At 36.5% G+C, this 20473-nt stretch overlaps 1 protein-coding gene across 2 annotated transcripts in view; it reads left to right on the forward strand.

Moving 5' to 3' along the window:
* The window catches only part of cnksr1 (connector enhancer of kinase suppressor of Ras 1), a 32781-nt gene that overhangs the window by 8594 nt on the left and 3714 nt on the right, over nt 1-20473 (forward strand). For both annotated transcript variants that reach the window (XM_024271413.2, XM_024271406.2), the window contains 11 exons: nt 738-822; nt 9331-9372; nt 9483-9602; nt 12054-12113; nt 14311-14379; nt 14520-14645; nt 16187-16299; nt 16949-17103; nt 19443-19573; nt 19646-19679; nt 20275-20450. In XM_024271413.2, the coding sequence (XP_024127181.1) occupies nt 738-822; nt 9331-9372; nt 9483-9602; nt 12054-12113; nt 14311-14379; nt 14520-14645; nt 16187-16299; nt 16949-17103; nt 19443-19573; nt 19646-19679; nt 20275-20450 (1111 nt within the window). The remainder of the gene's footprint in view (nt 1-737; nt 823-9330; nt 9373-9482; nt 9603-12053; nt 12114-14310; nt 14380-14519; nt 14646-16186; nt 16300-16948; nt 17104-19442; nt 19574-19645; nt 19680-20274; nt 20451-20473) is intronic.

Below are 20473 nucleotides of genomic sequence, written 5' to 3' on the forward strand. Positions count from 1 at the left end.
TAACTTCACAATAAAAGTTTTCATGTTTTTCAAAACAATTGTTTTCATTTTTCGACATTTTTTTTTAGGACTACAACAGTTGAAGTCCTAAAGGGAGAACATTTGGACACATCTACAACTTGCAAAACACTGGTTCACTCTAGGAGAAAAAGTAGTGATATTATGAATTTCTATTATTATTTTTATTATTTTTTTATCAATAGCAAGGTCTCGTTATGTTTTTGGAAGTGTTTATCATCGGTTATTGTTTGTCAGTGATTTTCTTGTGTACCTTATTGACGGTTCCCTTCCTGCCTCTGCAGCTTCACAAACATCAACGTCAAGGCAAACCTCAAAGCTCAGAACAGGCAGATCATATTTATCATAAAACTCCGGCTGTAACTCATTTTCTGCATTACTGCAAACAAAAATAAACAATTCATACTGGACATTATCTAATACTTCCCCTACTTTTTGCTCTGTAATGTGTGTGGATTAAGGAAGTAGGAAGAACAAAACAGACTGGCAATATTGTGACGAACACGTAAACTAAACGGGCACGGATCATCGTGGCTTTTCAACTTTTATTTTTATAGTTTCTGTGAACAGATGAATTCAGCTAGTATGTAGTTATTTAAAAAATTAGCATACATTTTTTGTAATACAATATTTTTACTCATTTTGTTTAATACTTACATAATTTACAATAATGTTGTCCTAAAGTTTGTGCTAACTTGAAGATAAATCTTTCTTTCCAGGCATCAGTGTTCTCAGCTTTATGGATTCAGCTCTTCAAATAACATATTCAGTTACTGCAAAGAGCTTGGGGACATCGTGCACAAGGTAAGCTTGTTTGCTATTAAGTACACCAATCACTGATTGACGTCCTATCATGTGACTTCTCTTAGTACATTTTAACTCTTACACTCTTAGTTTGTCGATGGACTGCATCAGTTGTCAAGCTTTTTTAGATTATTTCTTGAAAAACTAAAAAGCACAAGACTTGACTTCTAGTACTTTTAAGTCACGCGGTCAAGAACACGAGTCGACTGTTTCTGCAGTCGTCACGTTGAGCAAGTTAAGCCTCCCAGGAGCTACCTGTTTATGAGCTGACGTCTTCTTACATCAGTCACCAGAACTGTACAAGAAAAACAGAGGCCCAAACACGCTCTCTCATAGTCGGCATAGTTCCTCAAATGCCTTTTTTTTTTTTTAATCTGTACATTCCTGAAATATTTGGAGGCGTTACATCTTCAAGAAGCTTGGCCAGAGAAGGAAGATAAAAAAGTTTCGCTCAATGTTTTTTTATGTGTTATGAAATACTGGAAAGTGTTGTGAGAGGACGGAATATTCTTTAAAAAAATGACACTAGAGTGTGCCCAGGTACTGCAGCACAGAGGACAGGCCTGGATATGTTGTTTAGCCCGGGGCGATGGAGGGAGGGAGGTGAGGGACGGGTGGGAAGAAAAGAGGAAAGCAAAGAGGGAGGAGACTGAGGCAGGGATTGCACTGCCACTGTTTAATGACTTTTGGTTCCTGGGGGAGTGAGCACACAGCAACAGGCAGCGGGAGAGTATTTACTCATAGAGAGCGCTGACATTAGACACTGATGTACTCATAGAACGGAAGAAGACAAAATGAAACAGCTCCAAAGAGGAACAAAGGTACTTTAGCGTACCTATAGGAGAGAAAGGACACTCGACCTATATTTAGCTGGCTTTGGACGTCTGCCCAGCGCCGTTCTTACCTCTTTGACCGGATAATTCTCCACAAGGTGATCTAACTTAAAACAAAAAGCAAGTATTTTTTTTCTTTTAAAATTGCTGATTAATTTGTCTTTATTTTGGATTATTAACAGTAATATAAACTACCTGGATTGTACTTTATGTTAAAGAATTGAGATGTTGTAAATCAGATAAGACAGGAAGTGTGAAGTCATGTAGCGTGTTGACACTGACGGGATGTTTTTGCTGTTTCAAAGTGACTGTTGTTACCTGAAACACACACAGACATGCAGCTGTGAGAATAATTAGCAAGTGGAAATCATATTATTTATTCTGTATTTGCTGGAGGTTTGAAAATACTAATTTGTGAAAAGTAAAAATTGCTTGTGTTTTTATGCACAAATGCTTCCTCGTCGCTGCACGCTCAGTGTTATTATTCAGCAGGAAGCAGACTTCATTCACAAAAACATGCTTTGCTGTGTTTGCAAGCTGCATATTTATGTTGAATGCATTTTTTTTTGTGGGGATATATTCATCGGTGGGCTCAAAAGTCAGTTTTGGGGCAACTTCAACCAGTTCAAGAGACAATAGACGAGGAAAAATACCAAAGCGCATAGTTTTAGGCTTTGTTCCTTTAAATGTCTTCTTTGGAAACATTTATCTGGTTGTGTTTGTAGAATTAAACACACCGCGAATGCATTTGGACCACACAAACGAAGCGTAGTCATGGATGCTTCAGCTCAACAATGACGAGTGTTCTGAGAAGAAGTTTTCACAGAAACCCTACCCTAGAAAAACAGAAAGAGCTCTTATTTCCAGTTTTCGCTGGAGTGTGGGAGAATCTGTGTGTCTTCTTTCTCCCACCCTGAGGCCGGTCGGGACCGACAGTCAGCTGCTGTTGTTGGGATCCCACAGTGAAGTTGTCAAGTGCCACAGGCTCAGTTTGCTTTGAAGCTGCAGATCAGCAGTCAAAGTCCAAGACAGTCAGAGAATGGAGAGGAAAGGGCTTTCTGTGCTGGCAAACTGGAGTGGACCCAGACATTTACACCTTTAAAGTCTCTGACATTCATGATACTTTTCAAAAAAGTTTCACGCTTCTCTGAATGAAACGATTAAGCGTCCTTTTATTACAGATTTCATCAAAACTGTTTGTTTTAGTCATACAGCTTCAATCATGTGATGCTTTTGCTTTATGAGGACAAGAAAAATAGAAGAAAAAAGACAAAAATACATAAGAATGATCAACGTGTTCTAATAATTTGAGTTGCTTTTGGATGACTTATTAACAGAGCAGAAGCGGCAGAGCTTTCTGTGTGAGTCGTCAGATCCTATTGTTCTAAAAGAGCATTTGACTACGATAAAAAAAAGCTGAGAAAGATAAAAGCCACAAAAAAGGCAGTCATTTGGACAGAAGCAGAGAAAGTCAATAGACCAAACAGAAAGCAGCAGGTGTATAAATAAATACTCCCCCTCGTCTTTTTATAGTAAGGCTGACCTGGTGGCAAAATGAAATATATACTAAGGAAGTCTATGTATGCAAAAATACAGAAGCATTATATAAACAGAGACTAAACTGATGTGTTAACAATTGAGTGATCCAGAGAAGAGACCACCATGAAAATATATTGTAAAGTAAAAGCAGCATTTCTGTGAAAATATTAAGTGAGATGTCTTGTTGACAGCTGATCTGTTTATTTCACATTTCTACAGTCAGCCAGAAAATATTCTTCATTTTGTTGCCAAATAGTCCAATAGCTAAAGCGAGAAACGTGGGCAGTGAGCCCAAGTGGACCATCAAGTGTATCTGTGAGATAAAAACATCAAGATGTTGCAATGGTTGAGTCAAAGTTCAGATCTTAGCTTGATTAAAAAGATTTAGGCAGGAACCAAATCCCTGAAAACGTCGAGGAACTGGAGAAACATTTTAAAGCATATTTTATTGTAAAATCGTTCCTAGTGGTCTTTTTAATTTAGATTATGCTGTTTTTATTGCTAAAATAAAAAAAGTCTGTTGTTTTGTATTTCTGGAGTGCAGCAGAAGCTTATTAAATTATATTCTAGTTTGTTAGCGCAGAAGTTAGTTGCGCTAATTTCCCAACATTCCTTTGTTTACATGTTCTCCTGCTAGCTAGCTAATAGAATCTCACGAACCCAAGCTAATGTTAGCCTAGCAAAAAAAGAAAAAAAATAGTAATAAAATGGAGAGGAATATCAGAGATATCCAGCTGCAGAGTTTTGAGTTAAATTAAAGAGTTTGAATTAAGTTGGCTATATCAGGCTATTCTAAAGGCTTTTGGAGTAAAATAAGTCCATATATGATAATATAATACCTTTGTATACCAAAAATAAAATAAATTATGATTTTTTTTTTTGTTTTGTGTGCGCTATTCCAATCAGAAAACAAGATGTCTCAATCTCAGAGGTGCTGCGTGTTGCTCCTTGTGGAACACCATTTCGTGATGTCAACCGAGAGCCGGCCTCTGCAGCGTGTCTGCGTTTTGCCCACGAAAGCAAACAACATCCGAACTTTTAAGATTGATGTGCGTATAAAATGAAAGCATTTTGCCGATAACTGCTAGCACTGCAGAGCCAGTGGGTGTGTCTGTTTATCCTGGGGGCGGAGCTGGCAGCGCAGACTCTTCTTGGAAGGGGCTGTTCCGGTGGAGTCATAATGTTAATTTGTGGATTAGGAGGGGCTGGTGCTCAGGAATGCTCAGAGATGGAGCAAATTGTTGCTTTGGTGTGAGAAATTAACATTATAATACGTGTACAAGCTAAAAAATTGAATTTGCATGATAGAGGCCCTTTGAAAGATAGAAGAAAGACAAATCAAACACATCATCATGGATTTCATGCGCCTTTATTTTTCTTTTATTACGATTACTACACTGGTGTACAATCTGTTTTCTTTTTTAATCTGTACTAATAGATGCAATACTATACTTCGAAATCTTTGCCTCTTGACTGCAACTAGACAGTAAAAGTTCTGAATTCTGCAGGAAGAGATCAGAATATGTGCTTTCATCCATCCATTTTCTTCCTGTTGCTGGAGCCTGTCCTGGTTACTGTTGGGCTGTTGGACAGGTCACAAGAAACACGCGCTTTCGCTTGATTCTCATAATAATCCACTCTGATAGTAAATTCTACATTTTAACATGATTTTTCTCAGTTGTCGGACTTGTCAAAAATCAGACCAGTTTAGAATTGAAGGTGTGCAAAGAAACACATTTTTCTTAGAAATCTTGTTTTTTTTATTTTTGTTAGATGTACCTTACTGAAGGTCATGAATAGATATGCTTGTGAGTGTTGTTCCAACCTGCAACCTGAAGTCTTTGAGGATTAAACACCAAAACATCCTTTCATGCAGCCATTGGTTCTTTGTCACCCATCTGCAGCAGACATGAAACGCTGACCTTATCCGAGATGCCACATTCATAATAAATATGTTTCATAGGTTTTTTTTTTTTTTTTTTTTTTATATATTCAAGTTGAAAAATCCTACATCTGATGAGTGGTTTGAAATTAGTTGCTGTATAAGTGAGAATAAAGCTACAATATTTCCTAAATAATTCAAAGTTTGATCCAGCAGTGAAACAACACGGTTTTTGTTTTCATCCTCCATGACCGTCTGCTCTACTTTCAGGAAGCCTTTTGCTCACCTCAAATCACTGCGTCATTTCCCTTTCTACCTAAAAGAAAAAAAAATGCAGAACAGGTTACACTGGGACATTTGTATCACTAATAGCTACAGAAAGCAGAAGAACCTACTTTATAAAAAAGAGATATCACTAAGGTAGAAGTGATAGTATGTAGGCAGCGTTAGGCAACAACAGTTTCTCTTCCTGGTGCTAAAAGCGGTGCAGCAGTTTCTGTCCCCAAACATTCCTGTGAATCCCAGCTCTACTGCTGAATATGTTTTGTCCTAGTTTGTTTTTTTAATGACATCTCTAAAAAACTGACCTGTAGTTCAAACAGCTTTGAATAACACAAAGGCTTCTTTATTTTGGGTAATGCAGGTTACGCTAGTTGAGTGAGGCTTTAAAGTAGGGCATACATTTGCATTTTCTGTAGGCACTCAAAACACTTTCCATAACCTCAATCAAAACTGGCCAAAGATGTTTCTGGAAAATAGTGTTTACCCAGCAAACAGAAGGTTGCCTAGCCCAATCTTCAGGAATTGTCTGAGGGTATTGTCGGATCTACGCAACTGTTGTTGGTTCCTGAACTATAAGGAACTGCTATCAAAATGTTCTGTCTAGAAACTACTGCTTTAGTTTGAATTGGACTAAAAGTGAAAATGCCTCACAGTTACAGCAGCTGCTTGTTTAGGGAGGTTACCTGTGACAAGCACTGACCTGTGGGAAATAAAACATTAGAAAACAGGTTTGTCCTAATAGTCCTCCAGTTATATTTCTAAGAACACATTTTATTTTAAGGTGTTTCAAGGACATTGAGAATACAATTGATAAAATTAAAATATATATAAATATATGATTTAGGACAAATAAATGACAATTTCACAGAATAAGCTGTCCCATATTGATAAGTGGCTTCACTTCTTTTACTTAGTTTTTACCTATAACACTTTTTATAATTTGTATGTATTAGATTTGACTTTTATTCACTTTTTCTCATTTGAAAAGTCTCTTATGTCATTTACTCCTATGTTTACGTTTTCTCTTTGTTCCTCTGTATTCTCATTGTGTTAAACCGTTCCAGGGTTCACTTGCATGTATATCCAGAATTAAATAGTGAATTAGTTTGACTGGACTTGAACTGTTTCTAATTGTTATGGGTATGTTATGGGTAAACCTGACTCGGGTCAAGGGGGAAAAATATAAAAGGGGACAATAACAAAAAACTGGACACCAATGAGAATAAAAGGAACACAGTTTATTAAATAAAGGAAACCCTGTGTCCTGAAATGAAAGAACAAAAGTTAAATAATTAGTGTGCTGGTCCAAACAAAAAGACAAACCAAAAGAGCCATAAATTAAAATAAATCAGGGGGAATGCTGACCCAGTCGGAGTCAGCAGCTCCGTGCTGAGGGCTGCCCAACCAAAACTACCTAAAGAAAACAAATAAATAAAGCCTGAAAATCAAGACTGCCAACCCCAAACTAAAATAACAAAACTCAGCAGTGTAAGACACCTGAGGAAGAAAAGAACAAAAATACCAGCACAACTCAAAGTAATAGCCAAATACTACACAGCCTGCTGCTCTGACAGATACTTATAGATATCAGTTAACCACATCACTCATTTGTTTTTAACCTAAAACATTAGAATATACTAAAATCGGCTTTTTATTAGCTCATTTGCACAACACAAAATGCTGACACTCAAAAAAAGAAGGGATGATTTAGGATTATTACTCCAGTTGCCAGGTTTTCCTGTCCATGCACTCAATGAAACATAAAACTTCAGACATTTCTTTCTATTTATCAAAGTGTCTACATTCTGTATCATTTTCCCACTTGAAACAGGCAGCAGGGGGACAGAAAAAAGACAGGAAAGCAACACAAACAGGTTGATCAGACCGATACTGCCTGACCCCTCCCTGCAGGCTTGTGTCATGGCCTTAAATTAGCTCAATTCGTCCCTGCTGTTGAGCTCATGTTACATTTCTCGGGGATTAGTGTCTCCTTGGAATCCTTTATGTAACGCCTCACATCATCAGCCACTGGAAATCAGCTTATGGGGAGAAGTTCTATCCCTTAGTCATATTGTAAGAACAAGTGTCTTCTTCTCCTCCTCCATTTGTTTCCTCATCCACATTTTTTTAGTCTTCTCCTGAAGTCAAACCCTTTTACAAACTCATCCCAGAACCAACAACTTCCCCAACACAAACAGATTTAGTTCTGCCTCAGTGATTCTAGTAACTGTGTCATTGTGTGTCATCATACAGCTCCTGACTGCTGCATTGGGCATGAGTGTGTGTGTGGAAGACGTGTGTGTACGAGTGTGGGTCGTTGGATTTGCCAGTCATCCCATGGAATTACAAGGGATGAGATGTTTTCAGGAACCTCCAGGGATCCCTTTTGTTTGTGTTTGAATCACCAATGACATGTGGGATTTTCATTCACTCACAATGTATAAAAGTTAATTAATTAATGATAAAGCTGTGGAGGTTTAATTAGCAAGTTCACTTGAAGAAACACTCTGATGAAAATTGTGTTGTTTTTTAACATATTCTTGTAGCATTTTTTCATGATGGGGAAATCTATTAATAAGATTGAGCTTAATATTGAATTTATGAGTGTTTTTATGGTTGTGAATCAGGAGCAGACAAAAAAATGCCAATGGAAAAAGCTTGTAGCTGTGATGTAACAGTGACTATGGCTCCCATTCTGATGCATCCACTTGCAGACGACTAGATCCATGTACATCTTTGTTTTCCTCGTCTGTCCTCTTTTGTTTTGCTCGCCACTGTTGTTGCACCGGTAATGTTAGGTTGGGGCTAAAAGCTAGCGGAAGAGAGTGTAAAAAGAGGGATGATGGGAAATAGGGAGGGCTCTCCCACAACACAAAGGAGATTTTGTCTACAGAAACAGTCCTAGAAAATGACAAGTTTTTACAATTTTACAATATTAAAATAATGCATTAAAACATGGTTAATCAAAAAGAATTAAAGCGTTCATATTTATGAATGCAAATTAATTACACCTTGCAAAGAAACAGTTTCCGTTTTGTGCTCACAAATTATATTTCTAACACTTAATAAATTGAAAATCTTAGACAATAAAAATGAAGGAAAAATTTTCTCTCTGGCCTGTTTTTGTTCAAAAGCCACATATTGTTATATAAAATGTAATTTTAAATGCTGTAATTAATTGTGATTGATCACATTTTTGAATCAATATTTTTTTTAATTAATTGACAGCCTTTAATTAAAAATGAAAGTTCTAAATGTACATTTTTGTGTGCGATTTCTGAAAATAATTAATTTTTTCACGTTTGCAATTTGTTAATTTTTTCATATCGATTTCTGGCCCCATTTAAAGTATAATAATACATTTTTACAATTTTACAATAGAGTGGGACTTAAGCATTTCTTTGTAATGTCTTTTCAACCCAAACTAGTATATAGACACAGAAAAAAACCTTAAAACCTAAAACTATTTTTTGCTGGGATTATGATACCGTTCAATACCATGACTGAGTGATGGTTGACGGTCCTCTTTCATCTAAAGCAGCCTGGTTGCCATCATTATTGAGAAAATAATTTAAAGTATTACATTTATATATCGATGAGTGAGAAGATGGATTCTGATTAAATAATTGCAAAGGGAATCTAATAGGTTCTGACTATAAAGTCAAATATTTTATTAGTAATAAAAGAAGAATTCTGAATATGCGTGGGAGCTTTAATACTATAAATGCATACATATAAGGAACAGAGAAAGTTTTAAATCCTTTCAAGGACTACAAAAGTCCCAGTTAATATCTGGAAAGGCCCTCTCTCTGCCTGCGGACACCTGCGGCTTTTTACTTCCTGTCTCATGCTGCGAAGAGGAAATAGGACACTAGCTTTGAGTCAGATTGCCCCATTTCCATAAAATCAATACATTTGTTTGTATTTTTTTCCTTCTTTCGTCACACTAACACGTTTTCTTTTTTAAAACAGGACACCACAGTCCACGAAAAGGAAAAAGACATCATCCCTGTGGTGAGTTTGCTTCTAATTTGCATAATTATCTACCTCTGCCTCTTATCAATCTCTGCTGCAAAAATAATTTCAACCTTTTTAAAGAGACGGATTGTGCTTTTGTCTCGCAGTGCCGTCAACTGGTGGCGCTTTGTGATGAGATCCTGAACTCCTGCCCTGAAGCTCTTCTCGCCCACACAGCTCAGCTGGAGAGCGTGGACTTGGCTCCCGTGTCGCCTGGTGATCAGCTGGTAAAAACGCCTTAATAAATGACCCTTTTGTTATGGAGTCTCCATGAAAGCAAAGTTGGAGATTTTTAAAAGCGGCTAACACTGCTAGGCTGCATTTTATTCAGTAAGAACCCTCATTTTAGTTTTTATTTATCAATTAAATTAAACAGAAATGAAAGAATTTCAATAAATCATCAAGATTTTTCACATTTTCGCTTTTCAATGCTTTTTAATTTAATTTTTTTTACTAATTTTGTCTTCTTTCTTTTTAGCCATATTCTTCTTCTTCTTCTCTGCCTCCATCATCTGCCTTTATCATTTGCTTCCATTCAGAGCTTCTTCACCTAAATCAAGGTTCTCTGCGTTCCCACTTTTATTCCTCCTCCTGAATCGTTATCCACTGAATAGGATGTGCTTTTTGTGCTGCTTCTCCTCATTTTGCCTTCAAGTCTGCACATTCAGTTCTATAATTATGGCTCTCCTCATTCTTTGAAGTCCGCCCTATCCACTGTCTCTTTCAGTATTTAGTACTTTTCCTCTATACACAATGTGTTTCCAGTTTAAAGCCCTCTTGTGTGTTTAGTCCATTAAGACATATCTTATGTTAGAAAGCAGATTCATGTTTGCCCCTGATCACTCTTACCACACTTTGATGTAAAATAAACGCTTTTGTTTGTGTGTCTCTGAATACTCGTGAAAGGTGTGTGAGAACAGGCTGTGTAGCCAAACAGTTGGTTATAATAATTCACAATTTTTATTAATTTAAAAGGAAATTTTGCAGAAAACAACCAAATGTTCTTATCATTACTGGCAGTGAATGCTTAACATGTGAATAATGGTACTAAAGAAAGAGGAAGTGTGTTCACACCGTCTTCTGCAACGTGTGTTCTAGCGGCTTCTTCCAATGAGAGAAAATAGACTCATCCCGATTTGTGCGTCTGTAATTCTTGATATGCAACTCATACCATATATTTAGCACATCAGTACAAAAATTATGAAATTAAAAAAAAATACAAAATACCATTTACACGCACAGATTAATATTTTGAAACTAAATTACAAATCTTTTTTTAAAAGTCACACACAAATTGCTTTTTATGCACACACGAAACCACATTTACGCACAATTTTTTTTTGCATTTTTGAAACACATCATTAAAAAAAAAAAGAAAAAAAAATTCCAGAACTGATTGCTTCTTCTCTGCAGCCCCCTCCCTTAATGGTGCCCTTCCACAACCACTGGTCACAGTCACAGGGATAGCAGGCGGCACCGGACCCGCAGATCATAGCCGATCAACTCTCTCTGCTCTGTGGGTGTTCAGAAGAACCTTGCAATGCTGCCTGCAATCGCCACGTTTACCAACCAGAGCTCCGCGCATTGACTCGAGACTTGTCTGGTCTCCCGCAGAGAATGCAGCAACAAGACTCAGCGATAGTAGCGCAAGGCCCTTCTAGACACCTATAGGACAGAAGCAGTTGATCAGCCCACCGGCCCGCTCCGATCTGCAGCTGTTTACAATGTCACAGTTGAGCAAACAGGAGGAAACCCAGATGCAGGAAAGGATCACATGCACATTGAAGGGATAGTCCAATGGGTTTAATGTACATCAGCCATATAAACAAAACTCACAGAACCAGGAAACAAAACGAGCTGACACTGAGGGCTGCAGCAGAGTTCCTTAAATACACAGAGCCTAATTACTGAAGTGCAGGCAGCTGTGACTGCTTAGCAGGATCCACAGGAGAATGGGCGGAGTCACAGCAGCCTGCACAGAAGCAAAAAAAATAAGAAGTTAAAGCGGGTCCAGCTCCGCCTGCTATCCCCGTGACTGGTGACCAGTGCTAAGTAAAGCGATCAGTTCTGGAAAATATTTTTATTTTTTAAAGGAAAAAGGATTCCAATAACATTTCTTCAGTCAGGGCATATTTTTAAGAAAGTGGGAAAATGCAAAGTTTCAGTTCATCCTTGCGACGTTATCTGCTTTTTGTTCACAATTTTGTCAGTTTCTGCTCCAAGCTTGGCCGCCTTCATTTTAGATCCATCATCCACCACTTCCTAACATTCTTTTTTTATCTAGATTTAAAGCTAAAGCTAGTTTGATTGGTTTAAAATATATTTAATTTATATTTTATTTTTATATTTAATATATTTTTAATTTATTTAATTTATATTTTCAAATTATATCTCCTTTAAGAGCTACAAAACTTTAGCTTCCAGCTGCTGTTTGTTTTATTTCATTTAATCTGATGTATAATGAATTGATTTGGTAACATATACATTCTTGGGTGTGACAGTGGGACTTTTTTCTAAACCTCAAAGATGTCTTAGAGCAGATACCAAACCCGGCGTCTGTAACATGACACATTTAGGCTTAGTCATGTGAAAATGGACAATTTACAGGACATTGTTCCCAGTAGAAGCATTTTGATCACTGTGAACAATACTCAAAATGCTTTTCTATTTGACCTCAGGGGATTGAGATAGCATCCACCAGCTCCAGCAACCACTACGTGACCGGAACTGAAGCTGAGGTCAGAATGTCACACTTGTTGTCTTTATTTTTGTGTTAATGACTCATGGGACAAACAAATTTAACCAGTTTTGTCTCAATGCTCATACAGTTTGTATTCATTCTCTGTCAGAGGAACAGGCTTGATAAATATATATATATATACATATATATATATATATATATATATATATATATATATATATATATATATATATATATATATATATATATATATATATATATATATTGAGTCATGTTAAACACAGTCTGTTATCTCAGTTCCTCACAGCAACTCATGTTCAAAAAATCTGCTGCTAGTTTTGGTTATGCATATAGACTGAATAACCTACAGTACACAGAGGGGTTTTCCCAAACGCAAGAAGCTGCACAAACATTATTCTCTAGAAACTTCTTCAATTGCAACGTTTGTTCTGCTGAACACAGTTAGAACACTCATGTCTGACAGGAAGTTAAAATATATTCTTAGTTTTAACATTTCAATATTAATACGTTCAAAATAATTCATAGTCACGCATCCTTTTTTGTTATTTTTTAATTTAAAGTCCCACTTTAACTATATTTTCTATATTACAGTTTTGTATTGTAAAATCGTTCCCAGTGATGTTTTAATTAAGATTATGTAGTTTTTAGCTAAAATCCAAAAGGTAGTCGTTTTTTGAGACATATTTTCAGCAGAAGCTTATAAGAAATTCCTTTCTCAGTTTGCTGAGCTAATTTCCCAGCATTCCTTTGTTTACATGTTCTCCTCCTAGCTTATAGCATCTGACCAGCTCAAGCTAACGTTAGAAAATCAGTTTTAATGTTTAATTCTTTTACACTTGACATCCATCATGACATAAATGCTACAAGAACATGGTAAAGACACCAAAAAACATATTTTTTATTGGAGTGGGTCTATAAGTTGCACCACAACCACTTTTAGTTCAAATTAAGCTTTATTTATAAAGCACTTTTAACGCTCTGAAAAACTTCAAAGTGCTTTACATAAAATAATAGTGAAAATAGTAATAATAATAATAAAAGCCTTCCTAACACATATATATTATACAAAAACAAACTGTAAAAAATGTTCATAAAATCAAATTCAAACAATAGGATATGTAAAACTACTTTAAGTCAAAACAGACAAGTTTTTGAGTTTTTTCTTAAAACTCTTACTGTAGATATAAATTTTATTCTGCTCCATATGTAGACAACACTAATATTTATCATTGACGCTTAGGGTTGCTTTGCAGACGTCCCCTCGTAGCTGTTTAAACATGACTTATTATTTTTAATTTATTGACTCAAGTGCCTCGGCTTCACTGCTTCAAAACACAAAACAATTTAAGAAACAATGTGATGCAAATGCGTCTTTGGGTTTGTTGTTTGAGTCAGCTTGTTTGAAAAGCTGCTGTGCTCGTATATTTTTATTGAATTCTAAGTCTTGTATATTTAGTGTGTTTAGGGATGGCCTGCTAGTGAGGCGGTATAAAGAGAATTCTTCATTATGTCAACACCAGAGCTGCTTAAACTCCTCTGTGGCTGTACTTTGACTTTTTACTAACCGCTTTAGAAAATCCACTAAAGCAATTAAAATAATGTGAATTTAAGAAAAAGGGATGCTTCGTTTGGGAAATATATTTGGTACGTAATTAAACTAAAAACTGTATTTTTGTTGGAAGATGACCAAAGGGCTGAACAAGATAAAAGCACAAGAAAAAAGCAGGAAAGCACACTTGGGTAGAAAATTCTCTGCATCTTAAAAAGAGTTAAAAACCCATGAGAACTAGTGGGTTACAAATGTGAAAAGCTCTGAGTTTAGGATTACACTTTGATGAATTAAGAAAGGGCTGGTCGGCTGACCGGAGTGACCCGGAGGAGAATGCTTTGGCTCAGAGAAACAAAGTCCAGCCTTTCTCAACTACGAGGTGGTCTAAGGTTTTGCTTTTCACAATAAAAATGGTTCCTGCTTTTAAATTGCAGCTTTCTGCGTGAGTCGGTATCAAAATATGCTCAAAAGAATAACTTCATGATATAAAACCTTAAACTGAAAAATGATAAAAAAATTATATAAAATATATAGGGGCAGTCTTTCTCCGCTTTAGACTGATCAAATAAAGGGATGCAGTTGATCAAAGCTTGGATCCATATATAATACAGCTAAATTCTATCAAACTACTGTTATTATATTATCTGTCTTTCTTCTTCTACAGCTTTCTAATGATCAGTTATCAAAGATCTTGGCCGGGGATGAAGTGATTCAAGTCAACAAACAGATAGTGGTGAGTTTTATTCATAAAGACATCAATGTCAAAATCTTCCAAGCTTGACTTTTGAGACAAAGATTTATCAAAAATAAGGAAAAACATCAAGTAAATCCTATAAAGTCGTACTTACATACTTTGTGTCTGTGTATCATCAGGTGGGCTGGAGCAGAAATAACCTCATAAAGAAGCTGAAGGAGAATCCCAACGGAGTGTCTCTGGTCTTAAAGAGGATCCCCAGATCAGAGCGACACGCGGAATCCGCGCAAATCCCCACAATACAGGTGGAGTCTTTTAAATCCCTCATTCTCATCATCCTTTTAACACTCCATAAGGAAAAAAATCTCCAAAGAATAGTTTTTTGCCTAAGTGGTTATATTTGACATCATAGAAAGTAAGTCCGGATGATATTCCTGACTTGTTCCTCTTTATCCCTAAAAGAATTGTATGTTTTAAAAATTTTTGGGGGGATTTTTTTTTTTTCCTCAAGGCACAATTTCAGCTAATTTTATAATGATCCACATGATTTATCTTTTAGGTGAAAAGTTTTTATGGCATCTGTTTGTCTCCCGTTGAGTTTATTTGCTTATTGTTAAGTCTCGTATTGTACCAGCTTAGTGGTCCTGTGGTAGAGCGTCTGCCCTGAAACTGGAAGGTCATGAGTTTAAATCCACCAAAGACTCTTGACACTCAGCATTAAGGAGTTTGATCGGGGGTTGGACCATCAGATGGTTCCCGAGCGCAGCTGTGTCTGCATCTCCCCCCTCCCCCAGGGAGATGGGTCAAATGGAGAACAAATTTTACACACCTAGGTACGTGACAACTAAAGGGACTTTTACTTTATTTTGATTTTCACCAATAAATAATTTGAGTTGTAAGAACATTTTAAACTCAGATTTTTTATGCTCTTCCATTCATGCTACGCTCACATCGCCCTTGGCAACGAGGGTTCAAGTGACAACTTTCAATGAAAAGTTTGTTAGCGCTTAAAGTTTAAGTATTCAAGCGTCTATGACCGTTTTCATTCTCGATGTATAAAGGCGTGTCCATTGCAAGTTAAACCAGGCTGACCTTTGACCAATCAGGGACTTGGATGGAGTGGAGAGGTATGGATAGCTGTTTGAAAACTGATCATAGAGTAGAGATAATAAATTGCTGTTTGTGTCTTTCATGTATCGGAATAGAGCTGTGAAAGAAAAAGCCTGGAGCTTTACAGATCCGACATTTCCAACTGTAGGCACTGTTATTGAAAAGATGCTAAACGTGCGTCACATGCCCAGTTTGTACGTAGCTTTACACTAACCACCAGGTGTTAATCACAACCACAGATGGAAGTCCATCAGCTTTGTGAAACAGAGTTGTTTACATATTTCTGTGACAGGGGAGCTAGGGCTGCTCATTTAACAAGAATCCATTTCTGCTTAACATCACTAGGGATCCGTTTCCATAAACACATGCACGTAATCACTGTAGCAGGCGCGTCATCCGAGACAGGCTCACACACATCTCACACCTTCCCGTGACCTTACCACTCAGTTCTTGCTGGCGGCTCGGGCTGAGAGAACACTTCAGAAGATGTGAACCGTCTTTATGTATCCGCACCTCTTATTCGGAAAACGTCCTGATTTCAGTGAGAATTTCACAGCGGCTGTGTGTGTTTGTGCTACTGTGTTGCTATGTTATCCACAAAACCACAGAGGGTGGAAGACCTGAGGAAAGGCTGCCTTCGCCGTCCGCGTGACATCCGCTTTCGTACCGATGTGCTAAAGCTGTAAACAAACACTCAAGCTGCAACTTGCACACTCACATTTTTATCTCATCTTAGAAGGAGGACGAGAGGGAGAAGTCCGACGAGGAAGAAGGGGTCGACGACGCGGGCAATCCAAGACACTCCATATTTGAGCGAGTGGCAGCTTCTGTCAGGACCTTGTCTTTTAGGTAAAAGTACATCAGTTTTTATGACTCTAATATGAATGTTCCACTCGCAGACCTGCCTCATTTTTGTGGAAAATTAGTAAATTGGTAAAAAAGAAATGACCAAAATGTTAAAAATCTCCAAATACAGATCCACTCCAATACAAAATATGAGAGCATATATGACCAGAACCTTTTGTTTACTCTAAGCCAGAGTCTCTTGCCTAAATCAGAACATTCCACACACTTCCTGACCTTTAAAGCTGACCTAAATTTAATACGTTTTTGACGGCCTCACACTGTAAATTCCATTCAATCCTTTGGGTGCATCCACAGACCACATTTGACTAAAAGAAATGTGAGAAAAATTGAAGTGAGGGTGGGTCACAATCCCCTGCACAAGTTCAGTTACATATGAAGTCATGTCTTTAGACCAAAAAGTTTCATCTTCAGATTCATAGACTTTTTACTGATTTTTAATTTGATGACTTTAGAGCTGCTCTGGTCACTCTTCCTTATGGGTTTGTCACGTAATTATGTTGCTGCAAGCCAGAGACCCCTCCACCAGAGCTGCAGTTAATCGCACATCTGAGATGTTCTCGCCTCTCTTAAGCACTTAAATACAACACGGGTAAGTCCTTCTGATTAATTTTGTCATATCGCTTTGCCCCAGGCGAGCCATTCATGGGCCAGTTGTTCAGCAGCAGCAGCAGCAGCCTATGGGACAGGAAGAGTCCGAGGTGTTCTCTGACAACGAGCTGGAGAGAAGAATAAGTGAAACTTCACTGCAAAGCCAGCAAGACAGGCTGTCTCTCCCAGCAGCCAAAGGTACGAAACCACCCACACAGTCGCTTCTGATAGGTAGTTGTTGATAAAAGTTGATTTATTTACTCATAAAAAAGAACATTCTTGTATAAAAAAGACCTGGTTTCATGGTCACATGCCAATAGAAATAAAACAGATCTAAAAACAAACCTTCATTATGGTCTTACTTGCTTTGTAACTTTATTCATAATTTTTATTAGATTAAAATATTATTTTTGTGAGAAACAAGCCAGTTTAAAATATTAGTTTTATTGGAATTCAAGTAAATAAAAAGGAAACCATTAAAAAAAGTGATTATTTTTAAATTTCACTGTTTAACAGCCTGTAGATCTACTTTAAAACACAAGTTGAACTTTAAAATGTTTAAAGAAATACTTTAATCAACAAACAGGTTTGCGTGTAAAGCATTTTTCATTAACTTTGCTGCAGAAAACCCCTTCCTGGAGCTCCAGTCCACACACTTATATTCTGTTCACACACGTTGTTTGATCGGTTTAGTTATTTTTATCTAAATAAAATGTTAAAAAAAAATAAAAAAATAAAAGCAAAACGTTAGTTTTTCAATGTATGTAAATCGGATTGGGAAAACACTGGACATAAAAAGAGAAAATGTGCATCTATTTTATTTATTATTTTCTCATTTATTATTTTCCTCAAAACCAATAAAAAATGTATGAGAAAAGAGAAGAAATTCCATGAAAAAATGACAAATGGATATAAGAAATGTTTATTTTTTGGGTTTCCTGGTAGCTGAAGCCACAAGGGAAGACTCAAGTATAGCCACTGCTCAAAGAAAACTCTGAATTTCGCCTGTTTTTTTTCTATATTCATTCAAAATATGTTGATTTGTTAGTTGACAAAATTTTTCTTGTTGTTTTTATGAAATTGCACCTAAAACTTTATTTCTATGTTGTGAAAACGGTTCATTAAACATATTTTGGGGTTCCTCAGCAGTCTATATATGAATACAACATGAAAAAATGATAAAATAAAGGTAGTGTCACTTAAGTGAGGTTGTGCTGATTAAAATGATTCCACATAAGCAAAAGCAAGTCGTTTTTCAAATTGAAAATACAGAAGTAAATTCATGAGTAAACAAAAAAAAACAGTTTAATCTCGAGGTTCAAAAGGGTTAAAATGAATAAAATGATCCACCTCTGTTGGTTTCCAGGTGTAAAAGTGTTGTGTTCTCACTTATTTTTTAAATAGGCTCATCCTCAGAAAAATGCTTTTATTATAAATTATTCAATAATATCAATGCCTTTCTTTTAACTTAAAAAGAGTTAGAAAAGTGCGCCTCATTTGTTTTTAGATAGTTTTATGATTTTTTTTCCATCCTCAGAGGGATTTTCCCAAATTAGAATTGTCCAGGAATTTTTATTCCACTCTATAGTTTTGAATTTGTGAGACTTTTTCCTAATTCTCCTATTAATTCCCAGCAAGCTAACAAACTTCATGCCAGTACTTGTAAAATTAAATGTATTGGCTTTATCTTAAAATATGAAGCGATGTCATCTGCATAGAACATGGTGGGCATTTTCCTGGTTGGTTATGAATTATTATTGGGAAATAATGTGTTGCGTCCTGACGCCACCTGCTGCCAATATTCAGACTTGTATATTCTTGTTGCTCCAGCACATGTCAACACATTTTTGAGATATACATTATATATTTTTATTATTTAGAATGTAATAAAGATAAAAGTATTATGGAGACATGCTGACTTTTTTTAAATGTTTTTTTTTATTAAGTTTCTTAGTAGTTCTCTTCAAGTTACTCTCCTAAAAAAACAATTTCTAATTTTTTTATAAGTTGTGTGACTATTATTATTGTACATTGTTTACTCTCATGATGCTATTTTGATATATTTAATGGGATTTAATACTTTTTGTTTTTTCTTTACTTTAAAAAAAAAATGAAAAACTCAAGCCTGCTAGTTTTTTAAAGACAGGGTGGCATTCGTTTATATCATATGAACACATTTTAATTGAATAAAGTAAAACTAAAACCATAAAGATCCATTTCTTGGAAAAGGTATGTACTGAAAAGGACCTTTCAGTGATTACTGCAGGCAGGTCTGTACAAGTGAAACTTTTGTAATTACTCTCTTTTTAGCTTCAGGTTGTTGGCTTGTTGCCTCTGTTCACAAAAGGTCTTTTTATTCAGAATCATCACAACGCACAGTGAAACCATTTCTTAACCACATGTAGTTCTTTCTATGCAAAAGGGCATTTTTTCTAGGTCACTGACACAAATGTGTCTTTTTGTTGTTATGTCATGCTAGCAGTGATGCAAGCGTCTCACGTCACAGTACTGAGGTGCATATCTTCTTTTTTTTTCAGGGGTGTTCGGGAGTTTTGAGAACCTGAGGCTGTCCCCGAGCCTCAGGAGAGACCGCTCACCCTCACGAAGAAGCCCTTCACCTCACAAACTCAAAGATTTCAGCTCCTGCCCTGATATGGTGGGACACACGGTGGGGAAAATTAAATTAACATTTTGTGAAAATGTGTAGATTATATGTTAAAGTGTCTGGTTTTCTTTCCAGGCAAACAAAGAGACTAAGAAAATCTCAGTTAAAGGTAAAGTTTTGAGTTTTCTGACTTTACAATTTTAACAAAAAGCCTTAATGACATCTAATTTCAGTTTAAAAACCCACACCAATCATCACTTTTTTATTACGATTACACTTTTTGCCAAAATGTAAAAAAATTGTGGACATAGTTTCTGGAGAGTGGCAGTAGCTCATTAGAAATTCACTGAGAGTTGTGGGTGGGACTACAAGCACGGAGCAACCCCGCCCCACTTCCCACACCTCATTGCTGAAAGAGCTTTGCACATCATATTTTCTATGTCACAAATAAGTTATTTTTCACAAATTTTCATCGAAGTGAGTCTTAAAGGTGGTCAATTTGCTTATTAAGTAGTTTGCACAATATCATTTCTGAGTATTGAGTATGTTTATGTCATATTAAGGTTTCATATTCATGTTTTTCAGGAATTCAAATAAATTGCTTAACAAGTTTGACTTGTAAAGCAGTCAAAATTTAAGTAGGAATCGGAAGGGAGGTTCTGCTTTTATTTTGTAGTTTGAGATTTAAAAAATGTAAGTAAGATGTGTAAACCAACAATTAGGCTGACAGAGATTGAATTTCTTCTTATTTTGCTACTTTTAAGGAATGACCACAGCTTTAAGCCGGCGCCGAGTGTCCTGTCGAGAACTGGATCACCCCGATTGTGACGGCTGGCTCTGGAAGAAGAAAAGGGAGAGCTCCATTTTCACCTCCCAGAAGTGGCAGCGCTTCTGGTTTGTCCTTAAGGGGTCAAGCCTTTACTGGTACACCAGCCCACAGGTAAGACATTTCTTTATTTTTGC

The sequence above is a fragment of the Oryzias melastigma genome, linkage group LG22 (genome assembly GCF_002922805.2).
Source record: "Oryzias melastigma strain HK-1 linkage group LG22, ASM292280v2, whole genome shotgun sequence".
Classification (NCBI taxonomy): domain Eukaryota; kingdom Metazoa; phylum Chordata; class Actinopteri; order Beloniformes; family Adrianichthyidae; genus Oryzias; species Oryzias melastigma.